Raw genomic sequence first — 14,876 nt, 5'->3', positions numbered from 1 at the left:
GGACTGCATTGCAAGACCTGTGGGGAATTTGATAGTGACATGTGTTTTGTGACAGCAGCAAGGCTCCTAGTCACGAGGTGTTCATCGAAACACCATTTTCCATTTGCACAAAACTAGAAGCTGAAAACTGACCTAATCTGGAGGTCAGGATAGAACATGAAAAAACCCTAAAGATTAAGCCGCCTTTTAATAAAACTGACAGTGAACACAATTAAGGTGATGAACTTATTTCACTGGTGCTTAAAGAATCCTGTACTTGGCTCGCAGAGAGGAAGGAGGCACAAAAGGTTAAAGAATGCTTTTATTCAGCTTTCAGCTTTCACAGTTCTAAACAGTAAACATAATTAACAATTCACCAATGGTATCAGAGAACATAGTCCTGGTATCAGTAAAATGTCTACTGTTTAAGGCACTGGTAGTGGGAAGAAAAAAAGACATAACACGGATTGCTCTTTCTTAATCAGAATTTGAATCTGTTATGAATACGTGCTTGCTATTCAGTGCTTAGAAACCCACAAGCTGCATTCACAAACAAATGTTTATACAAGTTCGGTAATTACCGAGGCTCCCCTACTTCAACTCTAGAGCAAGTATTGCTTTTCTTTAGAGTGGAATCAATTTTTAACCTACTAAAATAAACAAAAACACAAATTACTTCAGCAGTATGGCTTTAAGACCCTGTATTTGGTTACAATATAGCAAGCCAAGTTAAATGACAGCATACAGGTGCCAAATACTGTCATTTTAAAACAAGCAGTTTTACAATATAAAAATGAGTTTAGAACATACTATAGCCAGTTTTTGTACAAACATTCTTACAAAACTGAATTACTAAAAAGAAGTCAAGAAAGTTTTAAATATGAATCACACTTTACATGTTGTATGCATAAAATTACTTATCCTGATGATATAAATTAGGAATACTACAAAATTTTTAAAGCTGGCATTCATATGCTATTGAAATGCACACATCGGAAATACTGAAGTGTTAGTTCTGCCAAAATCCTTAAGAGTCACTCTTATATTTGCCAGATTGATGTACAGTGACTTAGGTTTCTAAAGGAGCCACAGTGACCTCCCGTGGCCACCTAAGAAATCCCTGTCCTTAACCTTTTTTTCCATTTTGTACATGGCATTCCACAGAAGTGCCAATAAACTTAAAAGGTACAACAGTGGTTTCGTGCCTGGTCCAACTACTCCAGGAAACTACAGTATTTCTAACTGCAATGAGCATAAAGGAGCACAGCCTTCACACAATCTAGCTCCTGGTCACAGAAAAAAAGTCAAGTGTCCTCTACGATTTATCGAGAAACTGTTCCAGAACCTTTTAGAGAACTGTTTTCTGTAAGTCAGTGAGAGATGATGTTTAATAGATGTTCAACACTTATTCAGTATTAGGCTCCCAAATAAATAACTTCAGCTTTTGAGAGAGCAAAGGAAGGAAATGTAAATTGATGCTGTCTGAACCAAGTCCAAAGCAGAACAGAGGTGAAGTTGTACAAGACTCTTAAATGTGTGTCAAGTTCATTGGTATATAAAGCCCAGAAACATTCTAAAAAGAAACCAAGTGGAGGAAAAGAATCCTAAAGTCATTTAAGTGCCTTCTTCCATTGTTCTGAAGGGATGCAAGCAACAGGAACAAAACACTGACTTCCCATGTCATGAACAGATGAACAACATGAAAACAAACCAAAAATCACAGTAGTGACTGTCCCTCATCTGTAGAACAGTAATTAACACTTACATTCTTCTACTGCTTATAAATCCTCTCTGTTATATCCAACTTTTTTTCCATTATGTGACTCTTCTGTGTTTGGTGCCAGCCATGTGAAATACACCTTCACTGGATCGATATTCCAATGCTTGTGAAATGATACTGGAATTTGGTGAGAAAGGTAATCTTTTGGGTAGTCCATCGGCCTTGCCTAAGATGGAAGAAAGAAGCAAAAGCACTGGTACTTAATGATCAATAATAATTTTAAAAAGAGAAAGTATCACTGCTCAATGGCCTCTGTAACAGAACAATGTGGCACTGACAAAATACTCAAGATGGTAACAAGGAGGTTTTTACATCGTTCTATTAAATCAATTGACAAGGCATTAGTTTACATCTTCAACTCACACTGGAGCCATCATGCTAGGAATGAAGTACACTGATATTTAATATGCCCTATTTCTCGGGATATGAAATGTCCACCATCTATGCAGTCAAGCAATAAACAGTGTAGTTGGTACGGAATCTTTTTAAATATGCAGTTTTGGCTCAATAATGACAAAATTATTTTAAACAATATTCTCTTCCTCCTTCTAATGACAGTTGTCAGCACTGCCACTGTGATTGTAGGCTCCTAATAAGGCCATAAGCAGCCAAAATACATGGAGTTTTATGATAGGTAAAAGTTCCAAACATGGGATACATTGTGGTGCCAGAAAACTGCGTTGTTGTTCTTTATCAGGCTATATCAAACCAGAAAGAATTACAACACAGCTACAAGATGCAGCTGCTGTCCTAATGCACCACATGTATTTCATTTTCTCTGGCAGTTCAGTGGCACATAAATGCACCTTTACATAAACAATTCCCACCCGTAGTGGTCCCTGGAAAAACAACTACATTTTTGCCACTGGAGTTTTTGTAAAGAAAAATGCATGGAAGGCAAACTTTTGTGTTTTATATCTAAGGAAAAAAAAACCCAAACAAGAGGAAAATTGAGTGATTTGGATAACAAATAATTGATTTGATGCCTAAGCTGGTAACTGATTCAATACTGCATGCTTCACCTACTTATGGTGGTATTTATGAATTCTCTATGCAGTTCTGTATACATCACAGTCATAAAATTAGGCAACAGAATTTGACATTATGAAATCTGAATATGTGTTGTTGGTGTTATGGGTATTTTTATCCTGATATTTAAATGACAGAGTGCTTATTTTTAAAAATTCCACTGGAGAAATCAAGAGGGAACCTATATCCCTCACAACTTTTGAAAAACACTTTGAAGAACGTTTGGGTTTCAAGAACCTGAAGAATTTATTTTGGATAGAGAGAGTTTTTACACAACTGAGACCAAAGATTTTTGCTGTTTGAAAATTAATCAGCTTATTATTAAGCTATAGACACAATTCTGGTGTTTTGATAATTCTAAAATAATGATATCTGCTCTAAAAACTTTTTTTTTTTAACTAAAATTTGTATTTGGTATTCTAGAAAAGCCAAATATATTGCTTTAGCCCCGATTTCATATTTAAGACCACAATTCTGGCTGCTTCTCGACATGGGAAGGTTCCTGTTCTCTTTAAGAGTCTTATCATGTCAGAAAGCTCTGGCACAGGTTACAGAATATGTATGTATCTAACTCAGCAAGTAGGCAGCAGGAAACCAGTAAGAGTGAGCAAACACATCATAAGACTTTCCAAGAATGAAGATATCTTTGCTTCTCTTTCATAATCCATCTCAGTACAATTTTAGATTCACATACTTCAAGGGACATCACACATCATAATATTTCACTCAAGTCCTTAAGAAGTTATTTTCTGGTTGACAGAAAATCCAAAATTGGTTTTCTCATTTCTAAAATATTTTTTTCACAATAGTGGAATTTGTAGAACAAGCACATCCAATTTTTATTCAGTGGTTTTCCCCCAAGGGTTAACTCTTGTTTGAGGGATGTTTAATTAGAATTTGTTATAAGTAACAGTAAAGATGAATTAGAAGTCAAGTGCAATTTTCTGTGTGGAAAATCAAACTCCTAGGATTTCACTTTCAAAGTGATTCAGTATCAAATGCACACTATTAAAGATTACAAGGAAGTTCTTTGGTTTTTTTTTAATAAGGACCATTCTTACAAATTTAGAAAATGAGTTCTGTTCTGACTCTGCTTTAATTAGGTTGGTTTGTTGTTTTGGTTTTTTTAACACTTCTTCAAGCACAAATTATTCAATAACTGCTGATTTTATAATATGCATGACTTGTTTTCTTTCTGTACTGAAAGGAGTAAGCAATGATAAACAAAACAGGAGAGTAAACAGATATGATTTCTTTACACGGACAGGGAATTAAAATATTGAACAGTGTGTTCTCAGTCTTCCCACTTCTCTAAATAGTAAATGTAATGAGAAATGTAATCTTAACATAGGAAAAGATGACAATTTAAATAAGAAACTCCCTCCCTCCACTGACAGCTACTTTGAACGACATGGTAATTTACTAATTCTCAAGTCGCTTATTATCTTATTTTCAGCTCTTATTCAGGTACGCAGGTCTTCCCAGTTTTTCAACTAGATCAACACCTGAAAAACATCAAATGCTACACTCATTTAAATGCTGATTTTTAAAAAAGTTGTGCACTGTTTGGGAAAAAAATCTTTAGTGCTTCTTGTTCATACCACAGAAAAATTTGGTTTACTTGGCTTACAAGGAAGAAAATCTCTATAGGCCTCAATGCATCATGTTTTCCACTGTGGCACTACAGTTAGCTTGTTAAATATTGTGGAAGACAGAAACAAAATTCAAATCTACTCCAGCCATTTTCTCCCAAACTCACATGAAAATTATGTTTTGTGAGCTCTCTTTCCCATGTGCTAGCATAGAGCAATTTATCATATTTATACCATTCTTCAGAATCCACCACAAAACCAATATTTTCATATTTTAAATCTTCACTAATGAGATAGTTCAGAATAGTAAATACTGAATCAATAGAAAAATTAGGTAAGTAGAGCAGGCAGATTTATTGAAAAATTTTACAGTTAGTTCTCCATTACCTGAAGAAAAAATTATTGTTGTAGGTTTTTTTCCTTCAGAGGACATATGACAACTATTCAAAGCATGTGGCTCCTAATTCTATTTGTTTTTCAAAATTCTCACCTCTGACTGCATCTTTAATAAAATATAGTTATAGATTAGCTAAAATATCATATCAACTAGCAAAGTATTGTAGTAATCCATGGTATGAGAATGCTCTTATTTGATCAGTCTTGTTCTGCTGGGAACCAAGGTAAAGCAGCAGCATCATCTTGGTTAGTGTTATTACATATTGATCGAGTTTGAATATTTATGACTGTTTTATACTTAGAAAATGAAATACATTTTTAATACTCAAAAATAGCTCTCTGACCTGATGAAAAAGTGGACTGTGTGTTATAGGGATTCCTAAGCCACTGAAACACATTCCAAGGACCATATCATCAGGGGCATCCATGCTGTAACACCGGCATTTGCTAGCAAGCAGCTTCTGAACAGCTGTTCTGCTGAAAACCATCCTGAATTTAAAAAAAGCACATGAAATGTATAAAACTACTAAAGACACCAAATAATTGTAATTAATAAATATTGCTAAATTATTTTAAACTGCAAGACCAAATGTAGCCCTCCAATACAACATATTTGAAATTCAAAATTTGAGGGGTCAGAACGGACAAATGCCAGAGGCATTTTCTGAAAGATAATTACTTTTTATACTGAAAATTAATTACACCAATTATACCCATTGTTGTTATTCCAACAACAACTTAGCTACCCACCATTTCTACTACTGCAGATAATTCCTCCTAAATTTGGCCTGGACTCAAAAGGAATATTCTCCTCAATCTCACTCAAACGTGAGAGAGAAGAGTTGGGGACTCGTGACCAGCATGTGTCACTACACAGAAGGTGTGAGGTGAATTGCAGACATTTGGGGAAAACATCACTGTTTCTGTTGAAAGTGATCTGTGTTGTAATTTAGAACATTTGCACTCAAAACAGGAACTAATGTAGATCTCAGTAGCAGCTTAAATAGATTACCCTCCTCCACCAGTGATGTAACTGTATCCTCCTGTTCCCAAGCCATAGCCGTAACGCTCGCCAAGGAATACTGGTTCATTTGGGTCATAGCAGCTGAGCAATTTTCGCAGTCTGAAGATACTATAATATGAAAAGCCATTAATAAAAAATCTTGTAAACATTCATTTTGGAACAGACATTGCTACCCTCAACAGCATTCTATTAAATAGCACAATGATGACAGGAGAAATTCAGAAATTCTACCCAAAAAAACTCCCCCAGAGATACAAACTGCTAAACAGAAATTTATGATGGGTTATTTACTATGAGATATGACTGCTGAATTTGGTCAAATCATGAACAAATTAGCTTAAAACATTTTTTGAAGTAGGCAGTTTGTCAGCAAAACTGCATCCCATCTCAGAGAAAACATGAAATTATACTTTCCAAGCAATGTTAAGATCTTTGCAAATTATCTGTGAACATCTACAAATTGAAAAGTAAAAAGGGTTGGTTTAGTTATATGAATATTGCATTATCCACAGTTACACCCTACTTCTTCTGTCACATGATTTAATGTAAAGTACTGTCTTGAACCACTGTTCCTAACCATGTGATCCTGCTCATTGATCACTGTGCCTTTTTTGCTTTCACTGCAGTGTCAGATTTTATGAGAATGGGATCTAATTTTCGAACCAAGGCAAGTTCCAGAACACCATTCTGGGTAGCTCAGACAACTGACCTGAGCTTATGAAACCTTTCTTCTGACACATTTCTGTGAGAAACACATCTTAGAAAGGGTATTAGCAAATGACTATACCCCCTCAGCTCAAACATACCTATACTGAGGAATCACAAAATGTGGTGTATTCAGACTATATGATTACATGATAACACTGATATGCACAGTTTTAACCAAGTTACAATATTGTTTTTAATATCCATTAAAAGAATACTGATGGAAAGTGACAATTTTTTTTCTTAAAGTAATATAAAGCTACATAACTAATAAAATAGCTGTATCACTTAAATAAAGAACAGGTGAATATTGCTAAATCTCTTACTGACATGAACAGTGGTAACTCCTGAAGTAATGCAATATATACCTTATCAGTGTGTCATCATCCACTACAACTAACCAAGGGGTTCTGGGAGAAGTATGATTCAAAAACCTTTCCAAAATGGCAAAAGTTTTCCCACAGTGACCTGAGAAAAAGAGAAATTAACAGAATATACACTTAAATAAAATAGGAATTAAATTAAAAACAAGCTTTATTCCAGCTATCTGTCAAGCTGTTGGACAAACTGCTACTCTTAATTTAATTAAAAGAGTTGTAAAAATGAGAAGACTATGATAGAAACATGATCTGCAAAATACTCCAAGATACTGTCATAGCATTTCATGATGCATCAGGCAGATCCATTGCTTTTATAGAAATATTTAAATGTATATTAATCTACTGTACTCGTCATTGGCAACTCAGGTCCTGATCACTGCCTCTAAGGAAAGGTCTCAACATTTATCACAAGATTATAATGAAGTTCAGAGGTAAGACACCCTTTGCTAGGAGTGGAGAAGTGAAACACCCTTGTTCAGAATAAGCAGGACATGATAAACAAGAAGTTTCAGACCTCTACTGAATCTTCTTTAGATCTCGGACAAATCTCATTTCAGTCAGTCTTTATTCATCACAGTTGATTATCTAATGTAATTAGATATCAATATTACATTTACTAAACAATCATTCAAAATAAATTGTATTTGAAGCCACTTCCAGTTAAAATATTCTGTGACAAAATGCAGTAACTCTATGCTTAAGAAATGAAGGAAGTCCTCACTTTGGTGATTTTCTGAAACGGTGAACTTAATGCAGACTGATATGAGAACAATTACAATATTAAAGCCAAGATTTCTATATTATATTCTATCACAAAACATGGAAGCTCCCTGGCATGACTAGAACTACTGGGCATGGCTTCTACAAATGATCCACATGTGCCCCACAAGCTTGCTGCCTCCTGAAAACACTCACTGCTTGCTCATGTCCCTGTGCACACAGAAATCCCTGCCTATCCTTTCTCTGCCTTTAACAGACAGAAAAAAGGGGCAGAAATAACCCAGAGGTCAGAACAACTGACCTAGTGGGCCAGATAAGGCTAACAGGCCACTGCCTGGACACCTGTAATTCAGAAGGTAATACATATAGGCTATGAGCCTAAGAACGATGTATCAAATGAAAGAAAAAATCAAAACTAGTAAGCTCAAGAAAGCCATCATATCCATAGCCTTTTTTGTATTCAAACACAAAGTAAATTAATTTAAATGCCTATTATTTGCTATAAAAAGATGTTTCAATCTTAACATTTAATTTTTGTGCTTAAATCAAGGCATGCTATGCACCAGCATATAATATCTGAATACCATATGGCATGTAATTTATGCTCAGTAACCAGTTGGCACCGCCTGAGATCTTTTGAAATAAATTTATGACTTCTTCACTGTTGATGATCTTACACAAAATCATCAATAACTGTAGAGTTATTACTCTTACCCCAAGTAATAACAGCAATTTGTTTTTCCTCTTGCAGTATATCAGTATACCATGCTTTCATAATCTCAGTATTTAGGTTTCTGCTAAAATGAACATGTTAACTACACAGGGGGACTCTGAATGTATTTTCCATCCATTTCCTGTGTCAAGAGCATTCTTTTAGTTTAGGTTGCACATATGTGCTAGAGAAATACAGAATTTCTAAATGACATACTTGACATGAAAGACACGTATCATCCATAAAACTTCACTTCTTCAGTCAGTCATTTGTGCAAAACTGACAAACAGTCAACATCTCACCTCTGTCAGTATTAGGTATGCCTAAATCTATAGTAGGAATGGAGATGTCTGCATAATCACTGTAGTATTCAATAAGGGCAGCTTCTCTTTCCCAAGTCTGCTTTACAACTGGTACTGCAAAAGAATGATTGACGTTCAAACACAAGTAACTTGATTAAAATAGATACTTGATCCAAATATTCATGTTAAGCACTTCTTGTTAGCCACATTCCTTCACATGGTAATAAAATGCTGCTTCAAATACAGCAGCATGATTCTAAATGTTCATTCTATTTTCTTTCCTATAACATTTAGAGAGAAAAAAATTTTACATTTTTATGAAAGCCAGTCAGGACAGTTTTATTTAAATAATAAAAAAATTCTATTAAAATATGAGTATAGTTTCATAAAACTATTATTCATAATAGTAATTAAAAACTGTGATATTTACATTTTGACTAACCAAAGCATGGAATACTTTTACACTTGCTATGGTAGGATTCATAGCACACATCAGCACAAACACTGTTAGAGATCAGTCCTTCTTCCAGTATTGAAATGCCACATTTTAATCCAACGGTACAGTGTATCACATATTCTGAATCAGAAACAGACCAAATGTACCTTTTGAAATACTACACTTGTGTTATACACATCCCATCTGACAGCAACATCATATTAATGCTCAAAAGCACCTGTCTCTGGAGACACACACAGGGCATTTTATAACCATTCCTGTTACAAATGTATAAATATTTATTGTTTCATTTATAAATAAGAAGCATTTGTATAGTTTATAAATATAATACAATCAATTTTGATCCCATGGAGATTCTATTCAAAGGAGGATTTCTTAATGCTTCTCTAAAAGAGCAACCTTTTTCTCACTAGTTTGCCATTTCACATCAACATTTAAAATTGATCACACAAAATTCTAGTAATGATGCTACGAGTGTTTAAATTACATCCAGAAGTGAATAAATTACGGGTAACACACACACACAAAAAAAAATCCAGCCATCTGCAGGGTGTTTAGAAGAAATCCATCAGATTGAAATAAGGGTCTCTCTTCCATCCTAAAAATGAGGAGTTCAGGCCTTAGATGAGCAAGTACTCTGAAACACTGCATTCTGCTGTTAGTTTCTCTGCTTTATGTTCTCTGGCACCATCCAGGAGGTCTCACTGGTAGCAGGTAGTGCTTTAAATGGAGGAATATTTATGTAACTTCCCTTTGCTGCTGTACATTTCTGATGTTTGCGAACAACTCATTTTAGCCCCCTGCTAAAATCATCCATCACCTAATTTGAAGTTTGTTGCCTACCTAGTTGCTCACTTCCCTCTACTCTTGAGTACACAGGATCTATTATTATTGATTGGCCAACAGCCAGTTTGATAACAGTTACCTTTTAGCTCATTTTAGTGTTAAGACAGAGTAATAAGAATTCAGCGCACTAACAGAAAGGCTCCCATATTTGGAGAAAAAAAAAATCACTTTTGTAGCATTTTGAAGTGGTCCATACTGCTTTTCAAAGTTCTTAAAGAAAAGTAAAAGTGTTCTCATTTTTTTCATTAAAAAATCCAAAGGGAATTATGTACAAAAAAAAAAATGTAGAGGCAGGAAATTATTTTCTTATTCTGTGGAAATGTTCTACTTAAAAATGTTTCCCAGAAGAACAAAACCAAAAGGTTTCAGAAAACGAGGCCCCAGAGCAGAAGCATCTCAAATACACACGAGCATCCAACCTTCCCCTCGCAGAAGAGATGCACCTGTAAAGGTTGTTTTACCTTTCTTCAAACAAGGACCTGAAACTCAGCAGGGTTCTTTAACACACAGAAATATTTGCTGTTACAGACTGAGCCTTTCTATTTCTTTGGTGGAATCCCCCCTCCTTCTATAAATGAAGAAAAGTTCACTGAAGCAAGGACTTGAGTCTCACCTCAGTTGAAAGGTCTGGCAAGGGGGTTTTAGCTGAAGCATCTTTGTCTTTCCTTTGCTTGTCTTGATGGAAATGTCACCAGGCAGACTAATGTCTATTGTAAACTGAATCCCACAATACTTTGTAATTTCTAGCAAATTGTTTCTTCCAAAAAAAACAATTTGAAATTTTGGACTAGACGACAATGCAAATATTTATCAATATGTATTAATACTTGTGATCACACCAAGGTTTTAATACCACTAGACATATTTAAAGGTCAGCTCTAAGCTGTTAATGACATTTTATTTCTGCTGTTTCTAGAACCCTAATGCATGTTTGCAGTCTTGAAAATTTCTTTTATAACTACAGATGGTATGTGTAAGAAGGAGAGTTGTATCTGAAGTAAATTCTGAGGTAAAATTTAGCTGCTTTTAAAAGCACATCAATTTCCAAGCCTTGGTGCTGCATTAATGTAGTTTTTGGCATACAATAAAGAATGACTTACCAGGTAAAAAGAGCTCTCTGAAGCTGGCATCCATTAATCTTTCAAAATCTGGAGTAAGATTATCCTCTATTGCATAACACTGGAAGCTGTGAGGAAAGTTCAAGAATTTTCCTCAGTCTTCAACAGGTGTTTCTTGAAGGATGTTTATGCTATCTTTTTGAGGCCTCAAGTTACTTTCTGACTTTCTAGGTTGGGGTTTTTTTTTTTTTCTTTTTCTTTTTTTTAAATTTTGATGTTAAAAAATTAACATGGATCCAGGAAGGAGAACTCTTCAGTGAACTCCAGTTACAGGACAGTCAATTTTGTTTTGTCAAAAGCTACTTTTTTTGTTTGTTGTTTTTAGCATGGTGACTATCACAGCTTGTTTAACACTACAATTTTCAGATGGAACATGCCACAGTGCTTCACACACTCTTGATCTGGGCTGCTGGTTGGACAAAGTACTACATATGACCAGATTCCTAGAAGGCACAAATTTTCCCATTCCAATCATTATAAAAAACACGTGCATGTGGAACAGCTAGAAGCAAGATGACAGACAGCATAAGCTGCTCCATCTTTTACTGGAGAGGAGGGCAGGACAAAAGGAAGGAGATGAGGGACCTTCTAGCTTGTTCAAATTTCTAAATCAGCCATCAAAGAGCTGCACAATTGCCACTGCTAGTACAAAGAAGAGAAGTGAAGCAATTATCTGGGGGAAACTCACTGAAGGATATTAATAGCTGCTGTATTAATTCATATTGCAACAGTTCCAATTTACAACAATATAAGCTAACTTTATGCATATTTAAATGTAGGTACTCAATTCCAAGTTTTTTGCCAACAGTGACTAATGATGAAACAATTTTTTATCTTGAATGTTTCACAGCACTTCTGAGGACTCTGAACAGCAAAAAGATTCCATCTGAAGGATAAGCTGTTTATAATTCCAAGACTTTCCTGTTTCCCAGTCGATTCTGCAAACGTTTAGTCCCAAGAGCTACAGAGACAGCATATATCAGCTTGCTTTTGAAATATTCATTTTATGAACTTTATTGCATAGAACTACTACCTTGACCGGCCAGCAACTTACTTCTGTCACCGTGAAATTTTCGACATGTTTTTACAGCAACAAAAACATCTTCTTTATTCACTGGCTCTCCCTATATGAACAGAACAAAAATTAATCTTTTAAGTGCAGGCTGTGCCTGTAGTATATTATAGGATATGTATGTGCATACAGATAATAAAACAGGAAATATCTTTTCATATTATAGCCTATCAAGCAGAATAGTGTTCTAGTGATATAGAAATGTACTTCCTGGTGTCTCTTGAAAAAAAAGGTATTGGTTGTTTAAAATTCCTGAAATAACATTATTGGAAATTTTTTTCCATTGATGCAGTACTCTAACGTGAACTAAAACACGGATCATTAGGGAAAGACCATGAGTAGAAGAACTTGTTGAACTAAGAATGATTCATCTGAAATACAATGTTTTCTTAATTTCTTTGAAATTAGTCACTATGAGAACACAAGTTGTCTCACACTTGGAAAAACCAGCTTACATGCTACACACTAGAAGTCTTTGAACTTCCTCAACTGTAATAAACCATTTGACCACTTTGATTTCTTATCCTTTTTGGCACCAAGAGTTTTGCTCTCCTGGAAGCACGGAACACTTTTGGCCTCTATCTACACATAACTCATAAAACAATAATGTATTCTCCTAGAGGTGGAAGAGATGGCACCAAATACTATATTGCATTTTATCTTTAGCCTGAACAAGTTTTAGATTCCCATCCATAGGGAAATTAAAAAAAAAAAAAAGTATCATCTATACTTCAGTCTCTGACTGTGTAAGGAGTGTAAGGATAAATAATTTATAGGTCATGTGCCAACCAAACATTGTGGTACAAAGACTCATTAAAGCATATGCAATATCAGTTGCCAGGAAATTTCCTGTGCCACGGAAGCCTGAAAGCATATCCAAAATACATCCCAGATAAATGCCAGAATAAACTATTTTGTCAGGGTTTTTTTTAGCTTACTGAAAAATATTTTCTCAAGTTTTGAGATTTTTGAACTCAAGTATTATGCATTTTAGTACGAATTTTACTTCTACTAAGCAAATGGTATTTAAAATATTGTACTTACACAAAGTGGCAGAAAATTACTGAATGTTGTTGCACAGTGATCAACCTTATACGAGTCCACATCATCTGTGCAGAACTCAGGTACTGGAGTAAGATGTGGTCCTTCCCCTTTCTGCCAAATGTACAGGGCAATCTACCAAAATTGGAAACATTTATATCAGTAATTAAACTAGATAAAAATTTTCAGGGCGTACAAAGAAACCACATTACAGGACAAACTTAAGAGGAAAAGTGAAGAACATGGGATGGTGTAGCAGATTTGTCCCTTAGTTGATTAACTAATTCCTCCAAATTCTGCCTGTGGCACCACACTCAGAGCCAGGTATTGGCTGTTGGCTCTTCCTGTTTCTTCCCTCATCATTCCCTGTGACTGGAAGGACAGAGAACACTAGTTATGCTCCTGGGTCCTTTAACCAATTGACCCTGTATTAGTTTGGAATTCAGCCATTCAGAATTAATGTCTATCACATGAACCCACACAAAGCAGCAATGCTCCTAGACCACAAAGAATATTTGACAATTGAAACTGATCATGAATTATTTACAAAAATTCACAATATGCTAAAATTTCCCACTGAAAAATGAAATCTTCAATAGAAAGCCTTAGAATGGTGTGAAGCTATTTTATTTCAGAGGTGAGGTTAGAGTGCTATTTTGGGTTGTAGCACAGTATGACACAGGGTTACTAAAAACAATGGAAACAGATTTATAATAAAAAGACAAAAATAGTCTTAATCCTAGTTCAAATCTAATGTACATCACAAAAAATTCTGTTACTCAATTCCAGCTTTGAATAGGCACCAGGGAATATGCTGTATATTGTACAGTTACAAAAAGTCTAAGCAACAACCTACAAATGAGCAGCAGCACAACAAAAAATACTTTACCACATCTGCAAGATATGGAAGTGATATAAATGTTATGGATATAAGAAATAGGGACTTGGAAAGTAATAGGGTAAAACAAACAAAAAAGAAATAATAAAAAGGATGCAAAGCACAACAAAATATCAAAGACTGCAGGCAAATGTTATTAGGACTGTGTCAAACGAAAATATTTCTTATAAACTTAAACATTACACACAATCATTAAGAACAACAGATTATATTCTTTGATTTGTTGTCAATCTTGATTCACACAAGAAGAGCATAGATATAAAAATGGTTTAAGATGGAGAAGATGGTGATTTATTAAATAAATTAGAGGGAATGGAATTGTCTCTAGGGAGACATGAGACTGCACAGAAAGAATAACTACAGGGCTGAAGCAGGTTATCAAAGGCAATAAATTTGAAATGAAACATATGCAAAGACCTGCTACAGAATAATAAGTGGATAGAAGCCATTTTGTTGGTTGAGTGATCAGTTGTTTTTTTACTAAGCAATCTGTGGCCCATAAAAGGAATGTCTCTTAATGATCTTTTCTTATGACTTTGTATTTAGAGACTTTGTTAATGGTGAGGTAGACTGGAATACTGGGAATGTATGAATTATTTTGTCTTTAAAAAAAAATTAAAATAAAATGACTTTGTGAAGCCCAAAATCTTGCACTGAGAAAAATTAACAAGAGGAAAAAACCAGCTTCTTGTCTTGTTTCTCACAGCAAAATGAAAGCTGAGAGGGATCCAATTGTTTTTGAGAAATACATCAGTCAATGAGGGGAAACTATGTAAAATAGTGGTTTTGCACAAAACCAAATTAATTTAAATATGCTACAAATCT

The 14,876-nt window shown here is 34.9% G+C and overlaps 1 protein-coding gene across 1 annotated transcript in view; it reads right to left on the bottom strand.

Annotated features, from left to right (window-relative positions):
• Positions 1-283: 283 nt before the first annotated feature.
• B3GLCT (beta 3-glucosyltransferase) overlaps positions 284-14,876 on the bottom strand; it is a 49,836-nt gene continuing 35,243 nt past the window's right edge. Inside the window, exons 9-15 of the mRNA XM_048295007.1 lie at positions 13,157-13,288; positions 12,095-12,164; positions 8,620-8,733; positions 6,874-6,973; positions 5,789-5,908; positions 5,121-5,265; positions 284-1,925 (exon numbers count right to left, since the gene is read on the bottom strand). Of these exons, the coding sequence (XP_048150964.1) occupies positions 1,758-1,925; positions 5,121-5,265; positions 5,789-5,908; positions 6,874-6,973; positions 8,620-8,733; positions 12,095-12,164; positions 13,157-13,288 (849 nt within the window). The 3' untranslated portion in view covers positions 284-1,757. The remainder of the gene's footprint in view (positions 1,926-5,120; positions 5,266-5,788; positions 5,909-6,873; positions 6,974-8,619; positions 8,734-12,094; positions 12,165-13,156; positions 13,289-14,876) is intronic.

This window comes from Corvus hawaiiensis, chromosome 2 (genome assembly GCF_020740725.1).
Source record: "Corvus hawaiiensis isolate bCorHaw1 chromosome 2, bCorHaw1.pri.cur, whole genome shotgun sequence".
NCBI classification, from domain to species: domain Eukaryota; kingdom Metazoa; phylum Chordata; class Aves; order Passeriformes; family Corvidae; genus Corvus; species Corvus hawaiiensis.
This window is presented reverse-complemented; position numbering and strand designations above follow the sequence as displayed.